This window comes from Delphinapterus leucas, chromosome 5, assembly GCF_059928025.1.
Source record: "Delphinapterus leucas isolate spDelLeu-1000000601 "Yukka" chromosome 5, BTC_Dleu_Yukka2, whole genome shotgun sequence".
NCBI lineage: Eukaryota > Metazoa > Chordata > Mammalia > Artiodactyla > Monodontidae > Delphinapterus > Delphinapterus leucas.
Window position 1 is genome coordinate 96,131,854 of NC_143133.1, and position 26,698 is coordinate 96,158,551.

General features: G+C 41.0%; 1 protein-coding gene and 1 long non-coding RNA gene across 3 annotated transcripts in view; one reads left to right on the forward strand and one right to left on the reverse strand.

Moving 5' to 3' along the window:
• Positions 1 to 24,899, reverse strand: part of LOC111187685 (uncharacterized) — a 461,235-nt gene extending 436,336 nt beyond the window's left edge. The window contains exons 1-2 of the long non-coding RNA XR_016393343.1: positions 22,931 to 24,899; positions 13,677 to 19,701 (exon numbers count right to left, since the gene is read on the reverse strand). This is a non-coding gene — a long non-coding RNA (uncharacterized LOC111187685). The remainder of the gene's footprint in view (positions 1 to 13,676; positions 19,702 to 22,930) is intronic.
• LOC111187555 (uncharacterized) overlaps positions 23,244 to 26,698 on the forward strand; it is a 35,799-nt gene continuing 32,344 nt past the window's right edge. The window contains exon 1 of one of the 2 annotated variants that reach the window (XM_022599350.3): positions 23,244 to 23,412. In XM_022599350.3, the coding sequence (XP_022455058.1) occupies positions 23,335 to 23,412 (78 nt within the window). In that variant the 5' untranslated portion in view covers positions 23,244 to 23,334. The remainder of the gene's footprint in view (positions 23,413 to 26,698) is intronic. The other variant, XM_089912133.1, reaches the window with a different exon arrangement.

Sequence of the window (26,698 nt, forward strand, 5' to 3'; positions counted from 1 at the left end):
TAGATTCTTTTGCCATATAGGTCATTACAGAGTATTGAGAAGAGTTCCCTGTGCTATACAATAGGTCTTTATTTGTTAACTATTTTATATATAGTAGTGTGTATATGTCAATCCCAATCTCCCAATTTATCCCTCTGCTCTGTTTCCCCTGGTAACCACAAGTTTGTTTTCTACATCTGTGACTCTATTTCTGTTTTGTAAATAAGTTCATTTGTACCATTTTTTTAGATTCCACATATAAGTGGTATCATATGATATTTGTCTTTCTCTGTCTGACTTACTTCACTTAGTATGATCATCTCCAGGTCCACCCATGTTGCTGCAAATGGCATTATTTTGTTCTTTTTTATGGCTGAATAATATTCTATTGTATATATGTGCCACATCTTCTTTATCCATTCCTCTGTTGATGGACATTTAGGTTGCTTCAATATCTTGGCTATTGTAAACAGTGCTGCAATGAACACTGGGGTGCATGTATCCTTTCAGATTATGGTTTTCTCCGGATTTATGCCCAGGAGTGGAATTGCTGGATCATACGGTATTTCTATTTTAGTTTTTTAAGGAAGCTCCATACTGTTCTCCAGAGTGGCTGTACCAATTTACATTCCCACCAACAGTGTAGGAAGGTTCCCTTTTCTCTACACTTTCTCCAGCATTTATTGTTTGCAGACTTTTTGATGATGTCCATTCTGACTGGTGTGAGGTGATACCTCATTGTAGTTTTAATTTGCATTTCTCTGATAATTAGTGATGTTGAGCATCTTTTCATGTGCTTTTTGGCCATCTGTATGTTTTATTTGGAGCAATGTCTATTTAGATCTTCTGCCCATTTTCTGATTGGGTTGTTTTGGTTTTGTTTGGTTTGTTTGTTTTTTTTGACATAGAGCTGCATTAACTGTTTGTATATTTTGGAGATTAATCCCTTGTCGGTCACTTCATTTGAAAATATTGCCTCCCATTCTGTGGGTTGTCTTTTCATTTTGTTTATGGTTTCCTTTGCTTCTTTCCTTCGCAGAAGCTTTTAAGTTTAATTAGGTCCCATTTGTTTATTTTTGGTTTCTTTTTCATTACTCTAGGAGGTAAAGCACACTCTTTAGAAAAGGAAATTTTTTCCTGATACTAATTGTATGAGAAATTTATCACGAGAAGATAAAGGACACAGAATAACATAATGGAGGCAATATGTCTATGGCAAGATTGCTAATGCCCCCCAAAACTCCATGTGCTCCTCACCATTTCCCAGCTCCCATGAAGCCTACTGGTATCATGTCACTAATTCTTAACAACAGAATGTGAGTTAAAGTGATGTGTCACTTATTTTTATATAAATTTATTTATTTTATTTCTTTTTGGCTGCATTGGGTCTTCATTGCTGTGCGCGGGATTTCTCTAGTTGCGGCAAGTGGGGGCTACTCTTCATTACAGTGCATGGGCTTCTCATTGCGGTGGCTTGTCTTGTTGCAGAGCACGGGCTCTAGGCACACAGGGTTCAGCAGTTGTAGTACGCAGGCTCAGTAGTTGTGGTGCACAGGCTTAGTTGCTCCATGGCACGTGGGATCTTCCTGGACCAGGGCTCGAACCCGTGTCCCCTGCATTGGCAGGCAGATTCTTAACCACTGTGCCACCAGGGAGGCCCCCTGATGTGTCACTTCTAATCCAAGAAGCGTGTACCTCATCCATACCCTCTCTCTCTCTTGTCCATGCAGCTGGAAACAAAGTACTATAAGACAGAAGAATTGCAAGATAAAAGCAACTTGAATCCCTGAGTCACCACTTGGAGGAGAGTCAAGCAGGGGAGCCACCCAATCTACATCAGACTATGACAAAAAAGAGAAATAAACCTTTGTTGTGTTAAGCCACTGAGATTTTCAGTTTTTTCTGTTCCACTAAGATTTTCAGCTAGTTAGCCTAGCCTGACTGCTACATCTCCAATCAGTGATTTTACACTCTACTTCATTAAGATTTTGGAATCAAGAATGTCATTTAAAATAGGTAGGGAGGGCTTCCCTGGTGGCGCAGTGGTTAAGAATTCGCCTGCCAATGCAGGGGATGCGGGTTCAAGCCCTGGTCCAGGAAGATCCCACATGCCGTGGAGCAACTAAGCCTGTGCCCCACAACTACTGAGCCTGCATGCCACAGCTACTGAAACCTGTGCGCCTAGAGCCCGTGCTCCACAAGAGAAGACACCGCAGTGAGAAGCCCGTGCACCACGATGAAGAGGAGCCCCACTCTCCGCAATTAGAGAAAGCCCGTGTGCAGCAACGAAGACCCAATGCAGCCGTAAATAAATAAATAAACTTTATTTAAAAAAATAAAATAAAATAGATAGGGAATTCCCTGGTGGTCCAGTGGTTAGGACTCTGTGCTTCCACCGCAGGGGGCACAGGTTCAGTCCCTGGTCTGGGAACTAAGATCCCGCAAGCCATGCGGTCCAGCCAAAAAATAAACTAATTAATTAAATAGATAGATGGTTTAGGTTTAATTCTTCCAAGTTGACCACACTCTTCCCTTTACCTAACTATCCTCAGCGCATCTCCCAAACACACACAGAAATACACACTACTATTTGGTATCTTTTCTTGAGTCCACTAGGCCTCCTATCTCTCTAATAGAGGCTCCTCTCTCAGGGGAGTCTTGGTCACATCATTCTATTTTATCCATTCTCTGCAGCATTTAGGAAGCTGAAGACAGAGAAGGAAGATGAGGATAAGTTTAAAACACGAATTTAAATGATGATAAGAAAGAGAACATCACCAGAAGGTTTTATCCATATAGGGAGAGTCCTCTTCCTCAGCATTAAAAAAAATCATATCATATCAAACATACCACTTCAAATGCTCTAAGAATTCAATAATCTATTGCCATATAAAAAGTACGCCAAACCAAAAATACTTGAGATCTTCAAACAAACACTTTCTTGACTAAAAACTCCTAGACACATATATTATTTCAACTGTATAGAAATAAATTTTGAAAGAGTAAAACACTGAGGGAAAAAAGGGTAGATGTGCAGTGAAACGTTGTTGGATTTCATCATTTCAGGTGCCAATCTGTACACTTTTCCTACCTCTGTCTTCCTGGGTATAATGCATGCACTGAGCTGCTCCAGCCCTCGACCTGGAGATGCTTAACACTGAGTCATCCTTCCTGGTAGACTGCCTAGGGAGGGAGTCACTGGGACCTCCAATTCTAACCTGAGCCCCCTTTACTGCCACTCAGACTCAGGATGCTATCTCCCAAAATGACCGTTAATTTCCTTTGTGGAACCTGAATCTCTTTCCCCCTTAAGGTCCTATTATTAAGTTTCTGCTTGTGGGTTTATAGAAATTATTCTTTGGTCCCTATTGCAACTTATTGTTCCTAAAATTATTATTAGTCCTGTACCCACCTCCCCCCAAAAAAACCCTACTCCCTAAGGTTGGGACCTACAACCAAGGACGGTTAATAATACTGAGTATCTGCTAGTCGGTTTTCCTACAGAATCTTTAAATCCCCACAACTACACTTGAAGGTAGGTACTATTATTGGCCCCACTCTGAAGAAGTTCAGTCACTTGCCCAGAGTTTCCAGGCTAGGAAGTGGCAAAGTCACTGCTGTCTGACACTATTTAAGAAATTCAATGTACCGTGGTATAATGGATTTCAGTAAATTAAGGAACTATCCACAGACTAGCCAGGGAGAGTGATTATTGGGCTGAAGGTCACGTGACGTTCCTATACTGTCTAGGGACTCCCAGGCCTAGGTGGATGGGACAGCACCTGCTCAAGAGAGACCTGAGTGTGTGCATGTGTTTGTGATGGTGACAGGTGGGGAAGGGAATCAGCCCAGTCAGGAAGGTATTACCCAAGTCTGTCCATAAATGGGCAGCTCAGAAACAAAAGCTGAGCTCAGGTTAATTTTTCCATCAGTAAATCAAAAAACACAAATGTAAATTTTTTAACTTTTGGTGTTAGCCAAAAATTTAGGCAAGCTAATCCAAACACTGAGGGCCTGCACATACATAGGGAACCCTAGTTATGTGATGTGGGCACTGCTAGGTCTGAGTTGAGGGAAGAGGGTCAAAGGGCTCCTTAAAAATGTTTCACCAGTTGCTGACCATCTTCTCAGTGCTGAACCGATCCAGCCTCTTTTCCCCACTCCACACTCTCCCTCAGGAGTCAGAGTTAAATCAATCCAATCTTTGGAATGTTCCTTATTGTTTTAAATCTACACTGTGTTATATTCAAAGTAAGGGGAAAAGACAAGATTCCAGTTCTTTGTATAGATTAAAAAAAAAAAAAGTGAAACTGAACTATTTGGTCCAAGAGAAACATACTCACACTCACACTCATTTATTTAAGCCATATGTGAACTTATAAGTGAAATTTAACAACAGGTTTCAAACCATGCATTGAATAAGAGCACCCTCATCAGGCCACACCTAATGTACTGAGTTATATTAATGGTGCTAAACTGCCGCTCAGCTTCCAAGATGGGGAAGTTGTGCAAGAATAAGCAAAGTTTGCAGAAGCATATGCTAGCCATCCTATAATTGCCCCCCAAAGTCATCTTACCCAAATTATCATTTAGCAAAGGCAATTTCTGGGCAATATTTAACGTGTAGGTGGGGAAAAGAACACTAAAGTCAAAATGTTTTAGTTCAAGCTCTACAATTAACTACATGACCTTGAGAAAGTCAATGAACCTCTCTTAGCCCCCATCTCTAAGATGGGTATAATCCTTACTAAGTCTGTGCCACTAGGCTCAAATAAGATACATCTCAAAGTACTTGTTAAATATAAAGCAATTATAAATGTCAAGTATTATCAGTATTATCTCTACTGAAATGATATAGCATGAGGCATCACTTCATTTTGGGAAGATCAAGAAGGTAATACTTGACTTAAATAACAAAAGACATGGTTATTTCTGTGTGATAGTTATCCACTTTTTAAAAAAATGAATGTCATCTTTAATTACGAAAAAAAAGAAAAAAAGAAAGAAAAAACAAACATTATCTTTGCACAGGATCTTTACTACACAGAAAGATGTGCACTTCAGACTCACATCTTAGATGATCTACTTTTTAGCTCCTTTTAGAGGTTTTTTGTTTTTGTTTTCGTTTTTTGCGGTACGCGAGCCTCTCAGTGCTGTGGCCTCTCCCGTTGCGGAGCACAGGCTCCGGACGCGCAGGCTCAGCGGCCATGGCTCACGGGCCCAGCCGCTCCGTGGCATGCGGGATCTTCCCGGACCGGGACACAAACCCGTGTCCCCTGCATCAGCAGGCAGACTCTCTACCACTGCGCCATCAGGGAAGCCCGTTTTAGAGGTTTTGAATCATTTAAAATAGAGGTCAACATCAACAAAGATTCATTAAGTACCAGAGGTAGGGCACTATGCTAGGAATTCAGAGCCCAGAGAAAGGCACCAAATTTGTATTTCAATCTCAGATGCTAGGAGGCAGCTCAAGAGGTCATCTAACGAACCCAGTAAGTTTCTCCTATAGCTCCTGTGTCAGAGAAAGATCTCAGGATAAAAATCTGGCAAGTATAGTTACCTCTAAAAGTGTGGTTCTAGGTAGGACCATCACATCTGTATTGTTTTGAAAGTTTTAAATAATAAATACATTTTGCTTTGTCATGGAAGGAATCAAACAAAAATGATTTGTAGAAGTTAGTAAACTTTTTTAAAGACTGAAGCCAAAAAACATGGTCCTTAGTTTCAAAGGACATTCTAGAGATAATGATGCCCAGCCTAAAGCAGGACGCCAGACTCCTTCGCTTGCATCTCACCTATAAGAGTTTTGAAGGCTATTTATCTTGAATAGTGTTTTAAGTGAAACATCTAAATTTTTTTCATCATAAATAGAAATACTTTCAAAAGATATAGTTCTTGGTATGCTGTAAATATTGTATACAATTGAATCTAAATATCATAGCAATTTGACACACATTAATAAACAAGCTCCTCTTTGAAACAGAAACCGCTCAAGGCATTTTAAGCAGAAAGGAATTTAATACAGAGAATTAGGTTCATACAGAATCACCATAACGGGGACTTCCCTGGTGGTCCAGTGGTTAAGACTCCGCGCTCCCAATGCAGGGGGCCCAGGTTGGATCCCTGGTCAGGGAACTAGATCCCACAAGCCGCAACTAAGAGCCCGCATGCCGCAACTAAGAAAAGATCCCGCATGCCACAACTAAGACCCGGCACAGCCAAATAAATAAATAAATAAAACTGTAAAAAAACAAAAAACCCACCATAACGAGCTCTTAAATAAGCTTCCAAAAGTCCAGCCTAGGCAAATCTACAGAGATAGAAAGTAAATATGTAGTTTCCTAGGAATGGGGTGGGGGGCGGGGAATAGGGAGTGACAACTAATAGGGTAAGTAATTTTATTGGAACACAGCCCTGTCCACTCCTGTACTGTGTATGGTTGCTCTTCCACTACAAGGGGGAGTTGAATACTTGTGACAGAGACCGTATGACTATTTACTATCTGGCCCTTTAAGAAAAAGTCTGCCAATCCCTGCTTTTATTCAAAGATGCAATGTTGAACGGTCAGAAATAAACATGTAACTTTTCACCTTCTCTTCCTTGAAATGAAGCTTATAAATAAGCACCCAGGGCACTGAATGAGACACTGGTGAAAGCAACTCCTCACCAGGCTGTTTATCACTAATAAGAATTGTAAAAATACAGAGTGGTCCACCTTGCAGATTGAAATTTCCCAGCACACATTTTACAAACTTTATTCTAAATCTAAGATAAACAATAGTTTTGTTTTTAATGGTAATATTTATAGTACACCAGAAATTGCAGCCTTTGCAACTATTTAAGTTTATGATGAAAAATTTTAGATGTCACCTTAAAAATATATGTGGAGTACATGGCAGTTTTTGTTTGTTTTTTGTTTGTTTACTTGTTTTCAAAATTCCTAGGGAGGGCATAGTACAAGCAAAAATGTTTAAAGATCACTGGCCTAAAGATGAAAAGTCATCTTTGATTTTAGCAAGAGCCCTAGATGGATGTATAACATCCCCCTCCCTAATTAGAATTATCAGAATTACCTTAAAAGTTAGCTATCTTGGGACTTCCCTGGCAGTCCAGTAGTTAAGACTCTGAGCTTCCAATGCAGGGGATGCAGTTTCGATCCCCGGTCAGGGAACTAAGATCCCACATGCCACGTGGTGCGACTAAAAAAAAGTTAGCTATCTTTTTTTAAAATTCTTAAGACATATAGTGTCTCTGTTCATTCAGTATATCACATTATAGAGGTTTCCAGAAGAAAACATCTATATATAAGTTAGTCTGAGTATGGATACATAAGTGAAGGGAAACTAACATTGATAGAGCATCCACTGTTTGCCAGATTCTCTACATAAATTATCTTATTAATTCCACTTTGAGCTATGTATTATTATGTTAATCCCATTTTTCAGCTAAAAAGCAAAACTGATACCAAGTGAGTTTAGGTAATATACTTTAGACCCATACAGCTAGTATGCAGCAGAGCTAGGATACAAACCCAAGACTGTTTGACATGAAAGCCCATGTACTTTCTACTCCCTGCACCACTTGGTTCAGCTTTCTTACACCTCGGGTCTGTATTTGCATGTGTCTGAGTCTATGACATGCAAATATTCTGGAACCTACAGTGATAATACTAGTTCCTAACAGTCCCTGGCACTTAGTTCCCCTGAAATCATCAGCTGACAGTAGTCAAATTATGTAACAACCAATGGGGCACCAGCACCAGCCACTCTAAACCGATGCCCCCATAAAGATGGGTACAGGGCTACCTGGGTTTACCAGCTGAATCTCAACCCTGACTGCACCTAAAACCAAACCATTTTTCAGATAAAGAAGCTAAAGACTAAGAGATTAATGTCCTGCCAAATGTCGTACCATCAGTTACCAGCTGGACCAGAATAGAACACCAGCCTCCAGAATCTCTTGTATTTTAGTGATTGATTGACAAGTGTGTGAATGACTGACATAACTCTATTTTCTTTCTTTTACAATCTAAAAGAACTCAGGATGCCTTCATGTATACAATCTCCAGTGCCGGAGCATGGGCATTACAGGATGGTTTCAAATAAGCAACTAAAGGTTCAGGATAAATCTGTGAATATCTGTTAAATGATTCCAGTCCTGATACCTGCCCTACTTCTCGTCCTTTTGTACCTCATCATCCACTGCTTGCATTTTACCAATGGAGAATGGTGCAACTCACAGTGCATGCAAAAAACCTAAGGATTTTGTTAAATTGCAGTCTAATTCAGTAGATCTGGGGTGAGGGCCAAGATTCTGCATTTTTAACAAGTTCCCAAGCGATGCCAGTGTTGCCAAGTGTTGCTTAAAGCATGGAAACCATGCTTTAAGGAAGAAGGACTTAGACCATATTGTATGAGGAGTGTTACTTTACACAAGGATTTTCTAAATTAAAAAAATAATAATAAAGATTAAATGATGTTTAGGATTACCCAAATTGACAGTCTCTAAAATCTATATTTCTGAGCACTGAACTCTACCCAGTAAGCAAGTTGCTTCATCTGATGTGTTGGGGAATGGAATTATCATACCTCCTTAGCAAAAAAAAAAAAAAAAAAAAAAAAAAAATGAAAACTATTATATGAACATACCTACCCTGGATTACATTATCTTTTATACTTTAATAAAAGTAATGATGCTGCCTAGAAGAATACCTACTAAAAGTGTATGCTCCATTTTTCTCATGGCTAGAAATTCATGAGATTCTACTTCTCTTTTACCTGGCTCATTACTCTTCACGCTGCTTTCTAAAATCAACTCTACCACCAAGTGGACAATACAAAAATCGGTTTATATGATACAATATTCAGCCTTCTTCCAAATCCATCCTCCAACTTCACAGGTTAGTGAAGGGTTATTAATTCTGGGCTAATAAATAGAACCCCAGTAGAACTCACTACTTTAAGATGGACAATCTCAAAATAAGCCATATTAATGAATCATTTTCCAGTCCCATTTAAACGATGACATCTGAACAGAACCGACACTGCTGATCAGAGAATGTGTAACAACAGGTTAAATATTTTCCTCCATGGACACCAATGATTAGAATACACGATTAAAGGGGTTTTCTAACATTTGAACTCATACTAAGTAGTAATTCACAACCACAGATCTTGAACAATGAAAGCAACATGGTTTTCACTGCTTTTATCTTGCATTTTTATAATTCTATGCCTACTTCAAAAGCAGGGACACGGAAACAAGCAACATTACAGAGAAGCATAACACAGTGAAGAGCACCAGGGCCCTTCCACTGTGGGGAGTGTGTTGTGGCCCTCTCCTTCACTCTGGCTCAGGCATGTAATTTATTTTGGCCAACAGGATATTAGTAGATGTAACACAAGCAGAGCCTTGGAAAGAGCTTGATTGAGTTTATTTGTTCTTGCTCCTCTGCTATCACCATGAGAACATGCCTTCTGTATTTATTTGTTTATAGAATTTGTATTTAGGATTTTTATTTCTATAAATTTCCCTCTAAAGACTGTTTCAGCTCCATCCTATATTTTGGCATGTTGTGTTTTCATTTTCATTCATGTCAAAGTATGAGGGAATATCTCTGGTGATTTCTTCTTTGACCCATTGGTTATTTTAGGAGTATGTTATTTAATTTTCACATATTTTGAGTTTTGCAAAATTTCTTCTGTAATTGGTTTCTAATTTTATTGAATTGTGATTAGAGAATATATTTTGTAATTATTTCAATACTTTTAAATTTATTGAGGCTTATTTTCCTCACACTACCTACACCGTTTGTTGTTGCTACCACTTGTTAGAGTTGTTGCTATTTGTTTAGTGACTTTCCTGAACTAATTCTGTAAAGTCTACATTCTTTGCCATGTTAGTGTCTCTACTTGGTTAACTCATTAGTGAGCTAATGATTAGACAGAAATTTCCTTAAACCCCTGGAACCAATCAATCTCCCAGATTTTGCTATGAGTGTCTCTGTGTCGATACTGGAGCATGCCTTTAAAACTCAGTTTATAACTCCAGCTTAGCCTTCACTTCCTGCCTGCATAGAACCATGTGCTCAATTAGGAACGAGCGCTTAGGGCCTTCTCAGGTCTTTTCTAAGCATGCTCACAGCTCTTCCATGTACATGGTCTTCTAAATTACCAAGAATATTTCAGAGCTTTTCAAAGCCCCTATGAACAGTGCATTCACCATAATGCTAGTCTACCATTTCCCCCAACTGCTATCCATCTTAGGCACCTGCAAAGTTAAATTCTTTGCCTTTAATTGTCCTTGACAATGCCCCCTGTGGGAGGAGAAGATTTTTAGCATTGAGTGAGCCCTGAGCTAGCCTCATAAGTGAAGTCTCCCAGGGAACCACCAGACAAACCAGATAATAACAATTCTATAAGAATGAGGCTTTGAATAAGTCCCATATACATTTTGCCCTCTCTGGTGACTGCCAAGCTGTCCAGAAATGTGGGCTGTTATTTTTTAAGGCTATTACATAGCTGGAAAGTGGGTGAGGGGTGGACTATGGCAAGTTAAAATGCCACAGAGCTCACTGTTCATACCAAGATTCAGCCATTTTTCTTGAATAAACAATTCCTGGGTTACTACAAGCCTTTGGTTAATTTCTAGAGTTCTAAAAAAGGTGATTCTGAATATTTTTGGCAGTTTTTTCATTGCTCTTAAGGAGGGGAAAATCTTTGGAGGTCCTTTTTTCTGCCATTTTTGCTGACATTCTCCCATAACCTTTTTTAAGCCAAAAGTGATCCAAACCACAGCTAAATACAAAAGCACTAGTAGCCAGACCTCAGCATCATGGGAATGAAGAGTTAGGAGTTGTGAAGTAATGAAGACATAACAAAGAGTCTAAGTCTTCTGTGAAATTGTCCCATAAGGCCCATGCAGAATACCCACTAATTTCCTACACCTCTTCATCGTCCTCTAATTAAACCTGCTCTTCCTTACACCAGCACTAAGATAAATGAGAGTAAGCTAATTCAATCTTATTAATTCCCTGTTTTGTTTAATCACTAGAGATTGTTTTCTACTCTTTCTGTTTCAAATACACCTTGACTCAGTTACAATATTTCTGCAAAGGAATGTGCTCTACATCCAAACAGTCACTTTATAAACTTTTTTAAACCCAACAGATTTAACAAAAAATTAGCTATCTGCAATTAATGGCTGAAACCAATACTGTAAAAAATAAGTGGTGTAGGCTGGTAGATAACTGGAGCCCTCTGAAGGAAGTAACACTTAAGCTGGATTTTGAAGGATGGAAGAGGAATTAGGAGAATGTGGGGAAAGATTATATGTCCAAGAGCTTCCAGCCCAGAATCAGCATAATATGATGTCAGATCAGTGAGCAGACTATAGTGGTAGATCATGTGGGAAGGGGAAGAAGGTTAAACTTAGGGAGATACTGGGCTTTAAGAAGCCAACAGAAAACCTTAAACAACAGGCAGAGAATTTTGGACTCCACTTGTAGGACAACAGTTCACAACCATTTTCTCTCTTCCAATGCACTTGAGAGATGCAATCGCTCCCAGTGCCAGCAATGGCACACAATTCAAGAGATCCTCAAATATGGGAATGAGGTAGCGAGGACGATATCAGAATATCTGAGGAGGAAGGGTAGTAAGGGACATGACAAATTTCAAAAAACCCACTTGAAATTCTGATATTCCTTCCTTCAGTACTCCACTCATCCCTGCACACCTCCCTCAATAGGAATGGGAAGCCACAAGAGTCTTTTGAAGAAAACACTGTCCTTTTTAAAGAGCTTCATGGCTACTTGTTAAAGTATTTCATGGAGTAACTGCCTAATTTCCTAAACACTAGACAAGTCTATTTCTGCACTTTCCAAGGGTAATTCATAGAATACTCATCCCATAGATATTGTTTGTTAAAAAGGTTCAGTCCACATAAGTTTGGGAAATCTCACATCACATCCCTTTCTGTCAGAGATTCACAAACCATATTAATTAGCCTACCAAAGGATCTAAGGACTCCCACAGTAGAGGAACCGGTTCAGTTTTTTTAACCCAGAGTTTCCACACACTTATTTGATCACAGATTTTATTTCCTCATAACACCTATTAATATCCAAGTATTCCACAGAAAAAGTTGAGAAACGCTGGCCTATGTTAGTTTGTGTGTGGTTGGAGCATGTCACGGGTGGCTCTGTACCCGCCACAGACCTTCTTATGCGAGACAATAAAGCATTTTGTCCCCACGCCCCATAACCTTTCCTGTCTGCTCTCATTTGCCTCTTCAGTTCCTCATGCAGAGAAGAACCCAACTCCAGCCCTCATTTCTACCCTGTAAGTACCCCCAAATGGCTTTATTCAGTGGGGATGGTGAAGTGAGGCTTCTGGGTTTGTCAGTGTTTTTCTGGAACCCTCACCAATGTCCATCCCCCAAATCTGAGCTAAGTAACCGACCTGACTAAAAGAGAAACCAGCCTGGAGAACCTGACGGCACTTGCAGGTCTGCCTGTGTAATTAAGTAGAAGAAAGGGAAGGGTTGTGAAAAACTGCTGAGCAAGGGCCAAAGAAAAGAGGAGAACAGACCTGTCTGGACCTGAATGAGTTACAATAGCAGATGAGAATGAAAACGAGGAACGGCCTTCTTCCTAGCTCTCATTTCCTTCTTCTGCAAATGCCCTGAGTGGCCTTTTTTTAATTCTTCCCCAGCACAGCTGTAGTCAGCTTTCTCCTTCAAAGCTGTGCTCTGTGCGCCCTCTGCCGGCCCTGACCAGCAGTTAGATTTAAAACCAACTGCCCCATAAAAGTTACATTTGGGTGGCCTACAGACAGACATCTTTGCCATCTGCATATCCTCTCTTAAACTTAGCTACACTTCCTAGCAAAGATGAGAGTTCAACTTCTTTTGTATCAGCAACAACAAAAAGCTGGGGGGGATGATAAAAAGAGAACTATAAAATAAATTATTATACTTCATACTATGAAATGCAGCCCACCTATATTGTGTCCACAATTGCGAGGCACTAAAGATTTAAAAATTAATAATACTCGGCCTCTACTCTCAGGAAACTTACAAGTTAGAGAGGGGAGACCAACATACAGCACATTTGTCAAAAGGAAGAATTTTAGAAAATTTCTGTAACATGTGCCTTGAATGATGATTCCAATATGTTCACTGAATCTATAAAGAATCAATTCGGGAGAGAAGGAACCAAGATGGCGGAGTAGAAGGACGTGCTCTCACTCCCTCTTGCAAGAACACCAGAATCACAGCTAGCTGCTGGACAATCATCGACAAGAAGACACTGGAACTCACCAAAAAAGACACCCCACATACAAAGACCAAGGAGAAGCCACAATGAGATGGTAGGAGGGGCGCAATCACAGTAAAATCAAATCCCATAACTGCTGGGTGGGTGACTCACAGACTGGAGAACACTTATACCACAGAAGTCCACCCACTGGAGTGAAGGTTCTGAGCCCCACGTCAGGCTTCCCAACCTGGGGGTCCGGCAATGGGAGGAGGAATTCCTAGAGAATCAGACCTTAAAGCCTAGTTGGAATTGATTGCAGGACTTCAACAGGACTGGGGAAAACAGAGACTCCACTCTTGGAGGGCACACACAAAGTAGTGTGTGCATTGGGACCCAGGGGAAGGAGCAGTGACCCCAGGGGAGACTGAACCAGACCTACCTGCTAGTGTTGGAAGGTCTCCTGCAGAGGAGGGGGGTGGCTGTGGCTCACCATGGGGGCAAGGACACTGGCAGCAGAAGATCTGGGAAGTACACCTTGGTGTGAGTCCTCCCAGAGTCTGTCATTAGCCCCACCAAAGAGCCCAGGTAGGCTCCAGTGTTCGGTTGCCTCAGGCCAAACAACCAACAGGGAGGGAACCCAGCCCCACCCATCAACAGTCAAGGGGAATAAAGTTTAACTCAGCTCTGCCCACCAGAGCAACAGTCAGCTCTACCCACCACCAGTCCCTCCCATCAAGCCTCTTAGATAGCCTCATCCACCAGAGGGAAGAGAGCAGAAGCAAGAAGAACTATAATCCTGCACCCTGTGGATCAAAAACCACTTTCACAGAAAGATAGACAAGATGAAAAGGCAGAGGGCTATGTACCAGATGAAGGAACAAGATAAAACCCCAGAAAAACAACTAAATGAAGTGGAGATAGGCAACCTTCCAGAAAAATAATTCAGAATAATGATAGTGAAGATGATCCAGGACCTCGGAAAAAGAATGGAGGCAAAGGTCAAGAAGATGCAAGAAATGTTTAACAAAGACCTAGAAGAATTAAAGAAAAAACACCTAGAAGAATTAAAGAACAAACAAACAGAGACCAACAATACAATAACTGAAATGAAAAATACACTAGAAGGAATCAATACCAGAATAACTGCGGCAGAAGAACGGATATGTGACCTGGAAGACAGAATGGTGGAATTCACTGCTGCAGAACAGAAAAAAGAATGAAAAGAAATGATGACAGATTAAGAGACCTCTGGAACAACATTAAACGCAACAACATTCGCATTATAGGGGTCCCAGAAGGAGAAGAGAGAGAGAAAGGACCCAAGAAAATATTTGAAGAGATTATAGTCGAAAACTTCCCTAACATGGGAAAGGAACTAGCCACCCAAGTCCAGGAAGCACAGAGAGTCCCATACAGGATAAACCCAAGGAGAAAAATGCCAAGACACATAGTAATCAAATGGGCAAAAATTAAAGACAGAAAAATTATTGAAAGCAGCAAGGGAAAAACAACAAACAACATACAAGGGAACTCCCATAAGGTTAAAAGCTGATTTCTCAGCAGAAACTCTACAAGCCAGAAGGGAGTGGCATGATATACTTAAAGTGATGAAAGGGAAGAACCTACAACCAAGATTACTCTACCCGGCAAGGATCTCATTCAGATTCGATGGAGAAATCAAAAGCTTTACAGACAAGCAAAAGCTAAGAGAATTCAGCACCACCAAACCAGCTCTACAACAAATGCTAAAGGAACTTCTCTAAGTGGGAAACACAAGAGAAGAAAAGGACCTACAAAGAGTTAGGTTGATCTGTTTAGGATTACACAGTTTGTGTTAGAACCAGAAGTGTGGTTTACTGATTTAAATTTAAATGCTTTTTCTATTCAGTCCTTCTGTTTTGCCCAAAGTGGCACATTCTTCACTATGTCAATATAGCTTATCTTCCCATTTAAAAACCAGCATATATATCTATATATAAATATAGATATATGGATATAGATATCATTCCTTGTCCAAATACATATTAAAAACCTTTTCATCTTAAAAGAATGAAACACCTACAAAATTGTGGTTTCATTACAGATGCATGAAATGCAGGATATTAAAATTCTTTTAATGTAGGCTAATTTTTAACCACCCTCATTTTTTCTCTTCTTTCTCTATAATTGTTTATTTCCCTTACTATGTATACTTAAGCATTGCTTTTGAATAACCCTAAGAGATTATGGGAAACTAAGATAGGCTGTAACTTTCCATTTTATCAGTTTGAGCCCTTCCAATCCCAAAGGTCATTTTAAGCCTATTTACTGTTTAATATAAAATTACTTAGCTTTCTCAATGCAAAGTGATTGTTGGGTTTAATTATAATATATAAGCAATTTAGGCCATTTCATCTTGGAAATATATCTTAAGAACAAAAAGCCACAATGTATTCATGGAGTAAGAGTCTAGAGTTACAGCCTTGTTGTTGCAGTCTGCAATCACTATGTTTAGAATAACCTCTGTGTGCAAAAAAAAAATCTTTAAGTCACAGGTCCTGAGGTGGGGGAGCGTATAGTGGTGGTAGGATGAAATGGAAATAGTCCATATGGTTTCTGCTCTCATAGAACTCTCTAAGTGATTTCACAGTTGGTCTAGCGCTCTTTAGTATCTTTCCTTAATAAGTAAATGCCTATAAATAAAATGGATAATTGTATTAAAAAAGATATTCAATGGAGAAAAGACAGTCTCTTCAGTAAGCGGTGCTGGGGAAACTGGACAGCTACATGTAAAAGAATGAAATTAGAACACTCCCTAACACCATATACAAAAATAAACTCAAAATTGATTCGAGACCTAAATTTAAGACCGGACACTATAAAACTCTTAGAGGAAAACATAGGAAGAACCCTCTTTGACATAAATCACAGCAAGATCTTTTTTGATCCATCTCCTAGAGTAATGGAAATAAAAACAGAAATAACAAAATGGGACCTAATGAAACTTCAAAGCTTTTGCACAGCAAAGGAAACCATAAACAAGATGAAAAGACAACTCTCAGAATGCGAGAAAATATTTGCAAATGAATGAATGGACAAAGGATTAATCTCCAAAATATATAAACAGCTCATGCAGCTCAATATTAAAGAAACAAAAAACCCAATCCAAAAATGGGCAGAAGACCTAAATAGACATTTCTCCAAAGAAGATATACAGATGGCCAAGAGGCACATGAAAAGCTGCTCAACATCACTAATTATTAGAGAAATGCAAATTAAAACTACAATGAGATATCACCTCACACCAGTTAGAATAGGCATCACCAGAAAATCTACAAACAACAAATGCTGGAGAGGGTGTGGAGAAAAGGGAACCCTCTTGCACTGTTGGTGGAAATGTAAATTGATACAGCCTCTATGGAGAACAGTATGGAGGTTCCTTAAAAAACTAAAAATAGATTTACCATATGATCCAGAAATCCCACTACTGGGCATATACTCAGAGAAAACCATAATTCAAAAAGACACATGCACCCCAATGTTCATTGCAGCACTATTTACAATAGCCAGGTCATGGAAGCAACCTAAATGCCCATCAACAGACGAATGGATAAAGAAGATGTGGTACATATATACAATGGAATATTACTCAGCCATAAAAAGGAACGAAATTGAGTCATTTGTTGAGACATGGACGGATCTAGAGACTATCATACAGAGTAAAGTAAGTCAGAAAGAGAAAAACAAACACCGTATATTAACGCATGTATGTGGAGCCTAGAAAAATGGTACAGATGAGCTGGTTTGCAGAGCAGAAGTTGAGACACAGATGCAGAGAACAGACGTAGGGACGCCAAGGGGGGAAAACTGCGGTGGGGTGGGGATGGTGGTGTGCTGAATTGGGCGATTGGGATTGACATGTATACACTGACGTGTATAAAATTGATGACTGATAAGAACCTGCAGCATAGAAAAACAAACAAAAAAAAAAAACAACTAATACTAAACTTTCTTTGGGTTATTTGTATGGAAATATGTTAATATAAATGTTTCAGACATTACATGAAATTTCTAAAAATCTTATATGTTCTGGTATAATAAGTCATAATTCTAGTTATTACTTTAAAATGTACATCTCAGAAATAACTAAATTTCCTTGTCAATTGCATTATTATGAACTTTCATCACATCTTTAACGTGGTCATTTTTAAGTCTTTTGTCATTTACAGGCAGCTCTGGGTGTACTCTGATGCTTTTGCAAAACTGTTCCTATAAAAGGGTTTCATCTTCAAGGAATTCATGGAAAAGACTCTGACAAGTACAGGTTTCTGGTAACTGACTATACTGCTGAACTGAATGAAGAAGCATTTTCAGAACTCTAATGGAAAACTGATAAACTCACAAAAGTGCTAACAAACGATCAGGATAAAAAAAATTAATTACATGGGACTGCGTGAACTGATGAGGATGATTATAATTTTTGTGACTTTCTGTTTGAACAACAACAAAAAAATCCCCCCCAAAAAAAATTTAAAAATAAATAGGTAGGTAAATAAATAAGAGTCAGTTCAATATACCAGACCATGCCTTCTTAAATGTGCCTCTTATTGGATAGATTTGGTTACATGACAATATGGACTCATAATGATCATAACAACCATCCATCATGGAACACCTGCTGGCGGCCAGTCACAAAATGCTTTATATGTTAGCTCATTTTGTGAATTAGGTTCAGAGATGAGCCTAAGGAAGAAACTGAGGTTCAGAGATGCCAAGATTACACAACCAGAACGTGGCAAAGTCAGCATTCAAGTCCAGGTCTGCTTGACTCCAAGGTCCCTTCAATCTCTCCCCACTGTCTCGATCATGATCCAGTTTCCACAAATATCACTGCTACCTGAGGTTCCCCTCCACTTGGTCACTGAGTATAATGGAAAAGCCTAATATGACGGTCAACAATAGTATGCTACGTCATGTTCATATTGAGCAAAGCATTACGGAGGGCCCTGGCCTTAAGGAGTTTACAATATAATGGAGCAGGAGCTACATGCAAATAAATTAAATGCAGCCAACAGATTTTCCACACGCCAGAAACAGCTAGTTTGAAAACATAATGGAAAACAAATTCCACTAACAAGAGCACCCAAAGTACCCCAGAATAAACATTTAAAAATTTGTCAAGCCTTTATGAAGAAACTTACAGAGCTTTTATAGGAAGATATAATATAGAACAAATAGAAAGTCAACCGATGTTCCTGGCTGAAAAGACTCAATATTGCAAATATATTAATTCTCTCCAATTTGTTAAATTTAAAAAATAAATTTGCTTTATTGAATCCGTTATTGAATCACTGTGATATCAGCACAGAAATAGACCTATACATCAACTCTAAAATCGAATTAACAATGTACATGTGGGAGTTTAGTCTGTGGTAAAAGTGGCATTTCAACCTAATGAGGAGGGACTTCCCTGGTGGTCCAGTGGTAAAGACTACAAGTTCCCAAAGCAGGGGGCCCAAGTTAGATCCCTCATCAGGGAACTAGATCCTGCATGCATGCCACAACTAAAGATCCCGCGTGCTGCAGCTAAGACCCGGTGCCTCCAAATAAATTTTAAAAAGACAAAACAAAACAAAAAAAAACTAGTGTGGAAAGTAGTCAGTAAGTGGTACAAAACAGCTGGCTGTACATTTGGGAAAACACTAATTCCTACCTTTCAAGAGACAAAAAAACGAATTCCAGGTGGATTAAAGAGTTAAACAGTAAAACAAGCAAAAGAAACAGAAAAAAAAATAAGGCAATATTTTTATATGGAGATAGAAAAGGAAGCCTTGCACAACATGTCACTAAGGTCCAAGATCATAATAAAAAAATACTGACATGTTTGACGAGGTAAGAAACAAAAATGTCTGGAAAAGAATAGACACCAAAAAGAAAAAGGTAAACTTCAGATGAAAATATTTGAGATATATATAATAGTCAAAGAACAATGTATTATTAATTTTAAAAACAAAACAGGGCTTCCCTGGTGGCTCAGTGGTTAAGAATCCACCTGCCAATGCAGGGGACATGCGTTCAAGCCCTGGTCCGGGAAGATCCCACATGCCGCAGAGCAACTAAGCCCGTGCACCACAACTACTGAGCCTGCGCTCTAGAACCTGTGAGCCACAACCACTGAGCCCATGAGCCACAACTACTGAAGCCCGTGCGCCTAGAGCCCGTGTTCTGCAACAAGAGAAGCCACCGCAATGAGAAGCCCATGCACTGCAGTGAAGAGTAGCCCCTACTCACCGCAACTAGAGAACGCCCACGAGCAGCAACAAAGACCCAATGCAGCCAAAAATAAATAAATTAAATAAATAAATAAACAAACCGAAACAAAACAGGGACTTTCCTGGCAGTCCAGTGGTTAAAGACTCCTTGCTTCCACTGCAGGGGGCACAGCTTTGATCCCTGGCCGGGAACTAAGATCCTGCATACAGCACCTCACGGTCAAAAAAAAAAAAAACAGAGTTCAGAAAATATGTTATTCATTGATGTTAAATATAAAAGGCATAACAAAGAAAAGAAATATAAATTAGATTACTGCAATGGTTATTTTCATGGGATGGTAAGGAGACTTTTACTGCTGTATTGTTTGAATTTCAACAGTGATCACTGTTCACTACAAGTGAACACTACAAGAAAAAAAACTATAAAAATATTTCCATTTTAAAAACAACAATAAGTAAAAGAATAGTCCTTTACAGGAGAACTTAATACTTTACAAGAAGCATCTTGAATTAGTGAGTGCTTGAAAGTCCCCAGCTTGTGGAATATTCGGAAACTCTCTAGTGACCTAAGAAATTGGATGATTCAAAATTAGTGACTTTTCCTTCTGAGATGCTAGTCTCTAAAAAGCAATGACAGTAGATTTGCTGGTCCATGAAAGTAGTCATGAGGTCTAAAAGCTTGTTTTAAAATAAATGGACAAAAGTGAAATGTCCCCCTTCTCCTTCCCAGGGGTCCATCTTCTCTTTCTGCTCCACCCTCAAGATTTTGCCAAACTATCAAGGGAACGACAGAAATACATGTGCTGTTTTATATTACCTGCTGTGGGTTTTAATCTCAATTATTCCTTTTGCATAAAAATAGAAAACAGGGCTTCCCTGGTGGCGCAGTGGTTGAGAGTCCGCCTGCCGATGCAGGGGACACAGGTTCGTGCCCCGGTCCGGGAGGATCCCACATACCGCGGAGCGGCTGGGCCCGTGAGCCATGGCCGCTGAGCCTGCGCGTCCGGAGCCTGTGCTCCGCAGCGGGAGAGGCCGCAACAGTGAGAGGCCCGCATACCGCAAAAAAAAAAAAAAAAAAAAAAAAGAAAACAAAGAAAATGGAGGAGGAGGTGGAGGAGGTACAGTGGATGAAGAGCAGGGAGAGAAGGAAAAGATTCTCAGCTCTAAACCTTTCAAAATACATTTTGGAAACTCCCTAAAGAGAGAGTCCATGGAAAGAAAAGGTTTGCGACAGCAGAAGCCAACAGTAATGCCACAAATTGCGAAGAATACCTGAAGGGTGGGCAGCTCCCCACCTGGGTCTGCTGGAGTCTCCCCATGCTGGAGGAGGGCAGAGGGTCCATAGGAAGCAATCCAGCCACCGAGCCCCGGCTGGAAGATGAGGGGTGATGGAGTGTGGGATGAGAAGACTCTCAGCCAACTGGGGATCCAAGGGCTTGCTTCCCAGGTGAGGTAAAGTCTGAGCGCTGCTCCCCCATGACAACAGCCTGACAGCATGACAGGAGGGGTGGCAGCATGCTGTGTTGGCCAGAGTCCTGAGACAGACTCTTGAACCTCCCAAAGCCTCAGAATGCCATGAGGGAGCAGCAGAAAGTTTCCTTTGCCCCTAAGAGGGCCACAAAAGCAGTTGAGAGAGAGCCAGAGTGCATGAGGGAGCCTGCATGTTCCAAGTAGAGCATGTGAACTGATGACCACAGACAGAAAACAAACATTAGCAGCAGATGCCACCTTAGAGAGACGAAGATCATGACTCAGGAGCTCTCCCCTCCACCAAGTTCCTCACAGACATAGATGCGCCCCACCCCCCCGTGTAGAAAGAAGGGAAGGGGGAAATTCTGAGTTCACTGAGGACACCTCGCACTGACTAGATTAAGCTCAGATATCGGGTAACATGAGGCTCACGAGAAAGGTCGAGTTGTGTTATAAATTATGTGTAAAACGTAAAGTTGCTGTAGGCCGGAATTTGTGGGCTGTGCAAAGTTGACCCACCACACTAGCTTCACAGCATTGTTTTAATATGACAAGGTGAGCCCAAGAGGGGGACAGTCCCATATACACCTCTCCAATTATCCGATGCTTGTTGTTGTTACTACAGCTCATGACTTCATTGCCCCGTGGCTTTCAGCTCCACTATTTACTAAACAGAAGGAGCAACGCAATGTGGCCAAGTTTACTAAGCTTATTTTTACAGCAAGCAAGAATATACCAGTGCATTACCTCAGAATTAACATATTTCATTTTCCCACATATAAGTAATGTGACCAGTGCTTGTAATTCAGTCAACCCACCTGTAACACGAGATATTATCTCTAAGTTGATAAGACACATTGGTTCAAGATTTCCTTTATATAAAATGATTCAACAAGGCATTTTTCTCAAGCGCTACAGTCCAGACCAGTTTTGCTGCTTGCTTGTCAAATACAATTTGATTGTACTGGGTTAAAATAAACTCAGTCAACTACCTGTCTTCACCTCCTGCCAGGCACCCCATAAGGACATCGACTGTTTTTCCTTTAAAGTTACACCATTGGAAGCAGGAAAGTAGTTGTCATTAATGTATTTATCATACTAAAGATTGCAACTACATATCTATGGTATGCTAAGTATTTTGCATAATTACTTAATTTAAACTTGAGAACTATCCCTATTTTATAAATTAGCAAACCGAGTCTCAGAGAGTTAAGTTACGATAAAGGCACAGAGTAAATGGCAATGCCTATATTTTGGATCCAAGTGTGTCTGACTTCTTCCAACTCTACCACGAAGTCTTGCTAATGAAAATATCTAAGCTTATGCACAGGGAGATCAGCTCAGTGCTTTGAGTCCACCTAGAGGGGTGAGATAGGGAGGGTGGGATGGAGACGCAAGAGGGAGGAGATATGGGGATGTACGTATACGTATAGCTGATTCACTTTGTTATACAGCAGAAACTAACACACAATTGTAAAGCAATTATACTCCAATAAAGATGTTAAAAAAAGAAAAGAAAATATCTAAGCTTATCTGAAGCACTTTTAAAAATTCTTGTCAAGAAACTCGAGGTCTAGGATAACAAGTCATTCTACCACTCCTACCCTTCTCATCTCCTACCCACTCCACCACACACCCTTCCTCTACCACACACTCACATCCATTCCCTGAACCCGCCTGCCTTCTTCCAAGCCTTCACAGAGCTGTTCCCTCTGCTTAGACTGTCCTACCTTTCCTCCCCATTTAAGAGAATTCCAACCCACCCTCTCCATCGGACAGTGACTTTGAAAGCTTTGCTCCCTCTCCCAGGGAGAATTAGCAGCCTCCACTCCAACTTGTGCGATTAGTTTATCTTTCAATCATAGTGCACACCTGTCACTTGAGATTGGCACTTGTCTACATGTGCCTCTGTGACCACTACTAGAACATGAACTCCTAAAAGTCAGGGTCTGGAACCTATCTTTTTGCATACCTGTTAGTCCAAGCACTTAGGGAGCGCACAGTGGGAGTTCAGCCAGTACTTGTTGAATTCATGAATGAATCTCATTTTAAATCAAGGTCTATTATTTTACATGTCCTAGATTGAGAATGAATCCTACGTAAGTAAACACTGTGAAGTAACTGGCTCCTAAATGATTTTAAGGATGACTACGAAGAAAGACTTCACTTAACCAAAGCCAGTTTTTCCAGAGACTTTGCCCGGTCTCGTCACAGTTTCAGCCCAGGTAAGGGAGGGCCCCGCCTCCCTCCCTGCCAATCAATCGCTCCTCGCGCCTGCGCAGACACCGCCCCCGGAGCCACGCCCCAGTCAGTGTCCCGAGACTGTTGCGGGCGGTTAGGTCCGGCGGGAACCTGTACTTCACTAGTTCGCCCACTATGACGATCGCCTACAGCTGCATTGCAAATGGCCGAGCCGTCCTAGCGGAGCTGACCCTAACCGGCGGCTCTTATCAGGTACCCCTGGGTCGTCACCTCGGCCTTCTCAGGCTCCACTTTTCAAGGGTGGCGCCCACTGGACCCGCCCCTCAGGACGGAGCGCCGAGGGGCTGCCCGGAGCGGGCTGTTGAGGCTTGAGGCCCCGCCCCCGCGTACGGCCTAGCCTGCGAGATCGTGAATCCCCGGCGTGAGCCACTAGCGCTCCCGGCCGGCCGAGCCGCAAGTGCGCCGCCCAGGGGTTAGGGTTGGTGCTGCACGCGACATACTTGAGATTTGCAGTCACGTTTAATTCCGGAGACCTTTAAAGATTTTATCTCCCCCGCGGAGAAATGGCCTGGAGTTCAACACACGTTTATTGAACGTGTTTTAGTTGCAAAATCCCGGGGTAAAGGTGTAGGGGATGCAACAAGGAAGAGAAGACGGCGCCTGGAGCTGTCCCTTGATGAGCACATTGTCCTTTTATACCCAAGGGCTGCATTCGTTCTCCTCCAATGTAAAAAGTATTTCAATGGCGGGAGATGGAGATTGCTCCTGTAGCGCTCAGGATGGGTGACTGCTTGCCAACCACAGAGGAGGTGCTTGGCTTAAAAGTATTACAAGAGTGAGCACTAGCCTGCCACAGGAAAAGGGAATGGGGACTCCATGCAGAGGGAACAGAATGGCGTGTTTGGGGGAACCGCAAGAACCTCAGTGTGGCTAGAGCACAGGATCGCAGTATATAGGAGCTAAAGCTGAGGTCAGAAAAGTGGACAGAGAATAGTTGATGAAAGGTCCTATATTCAGTTTGTTCTCTTATCCAAGGGAAACCAGGGAGCAGTTAAAGATTTATAAATGGAGGAATAGCAAGATCTGATCCATTTACTGGAAATTTTGGTCTGGTTACAATACAGAAGGGGGATTGGAGGGAAGAGAACCAGTTTGGATGGTGGTGTTATAGTTTATCTAGGAGATCTAAAGTCCTGAGCTAAGGCAATGACAGTGAAGAAGGAGAGGAGTGGGCAGATCCTAAAGAGACTTTGCAAACTAATCCTCAGGAGTTAATGACTGGCTGGATATGTAGGATAGGGAACAGGGCCATGCCTAGGATGATTCTTTTTGTTTTTTTTAATCTTTTTTCCCCAGCTTTATTGAGATACAATTGGCATATAACATTTTGTAAGTTTAAGGTGTACAATGTGAAGATTTGTCAAATTTTTTTCTTAGGTGGCATTAAACAAGATGGAAACTACAGATGGAGGCAGGATTCTGGGGGAAGAAGTCAGAGGAAATGCAAGGGCAGAAAATACGTTTTGGGACAGGTTGAATTTTGTTGCCGGTTGGAAATAGCCAATATGTTTGTGTGTTTATTCCTCCATCTTATTCCCAAAAGATTTAAATCATTAAAAGTTCCAATAGGTAGCAGTCAGAGGGTCAGGGCTAACAGTTAAAGATGGTAGAAGTGGGTAAGATTGCCCAAGTGAGAAGAAAGGAGTACCGAAAGGCAGAACACTGTTAAGAATAGACTAGAGAGGCTGGTCACCAAATGAGAGCAGTGGTATTCTGAAAGCTGAGAGAAGAAAATTACAAGAATGTCTCATGACCCAGAGAAGTTGAACAAGATCCAAGAGGTGTTCATTGGACTGACAATTAGGAAATGTTAAGTGATCCTACTGATAGTGGTAGAGGTAGAGGCAGAAGAAGCCAGATGGCTTTAGGCCAAGTGAACGGGAGACCAGGAAGTAGAGAGAGTGAAGTTAGACTGTTCTTTCAAGAATTTAGAAGGGGAATGAGAGAGGGTGAAAGCTAGAAGAAGTATGGTCCAGGAAAGGGCCTCATTTTTTAATACAGGGAAAACCTTCACCTGAATATAGGCTAATGGAGAGGAGAAGAGGTTGAAGATATAAGGGGCAGTGATTATTGGTTAGAGCAAGACCTGAAGGAGCACAAAGGGATGGATCCAATGTGGCAGTAGAGATGTGAGCCTTGGTTTAGAGGAATGCTGTCTTGGGGAAAGGAGGAGGTGTGGATATAGACATGGAATTTAGTCTCCTTCTGAGGCTCTCCTCTGTGCCAGTCCCTTGAATGCCATGTTCTTCAGGGTTCTAACTTTAGTCCTCTTTTAACTTGACACATTTGTTCACACAAATGGACACCTTTATTTTGATCACTGCCAAATCTGCTTTCAAGGTAATCTCTTTCCATGAGTAGATTGCCTAATAGAAGAAGTTGAAACATATCATGTCCAGCACTAAATTAATTCTTTCCTAGCGGATTCCTCCTCGTGTATTTCTAATCTTGCCGCATAGCTCTACTAAGCCATTCAAGCTGGAAACTGGGAGTCATCTTTCATTTTTCCCTCTTCTGCACCCTCAAATGTGTTCTTTGCCACCAAGTTTTATCAGTTCCATCTCCTGAGTACATCTTGAATTCATCTCCTTGTTTCTGAACCACATCTTCATCAAGGCCCTTGTTACTTCTCACCAGGGTTATTGAAGATGCCTCCTAACTCATCTCCCAGACCTTAGCCTTGTCCCTCTCAAAACCAGCCTCCACACTGCTGCTCAGAGGATTGTTCCTAAAAGCAAATATGATCCTGTCACTCCCCTGCTTAAAATCATTGGATGGCCCCTGATTACTTTCATTGTAAAGTTCATAGTCCTTAGCCTGGCATTCACAGCCCTCCCTGGTAGGGCTTTTCCATGATTACCTCCTTCTCTTCCCCAGCTGTCCCTGTGCTCCAGCCATCCTGAACTTCATGCTGCTCTCCAGTCTCACCAAGATCTCCCTTCCAATCTCCTGTTCCCTCTCCCCGGAACCCACTTGTCTCCATTTTTTAGCAGTGTCACCTCTTCTGTGCTCTGAGATGTTTCTCAATTCCTCCTTGAAGCCTTCTCTATGCCCAGGCTAATTTACATCCCTTTACCAAACTACTCGCCAGGTGGAACTGGAATCTTCTTTTACTTATCTGTCTCTGCCATCGGACTCCTTCAGGACAGGGACTGTTTTCAACTCTGTCCTTACAGTGGACAATGCCTGGACATAGTATGTTCTCAAAAACTACTTCATTAATTATGAAGGGAGAGAGTCAGAAAGTTGAAGGAGTTTATAAGCCCATTGGCCTCTCTTTATGAAGCATGCAAGGAAGTAAGAAAGTGGAAGGGGGTGGAGCAGTATGCAGTTGGGGGACAGGATTAAAGGTCTGGAATGACTGCTGTGTGGAAGGCTGACCAGGGAGAAGGAGCTTTAAGGCACAGTTCTATCATATCTTCCTTCAGTGCTAAATATTAATGTCACAAATATTTTATACTCATTAGAAAATATTAGT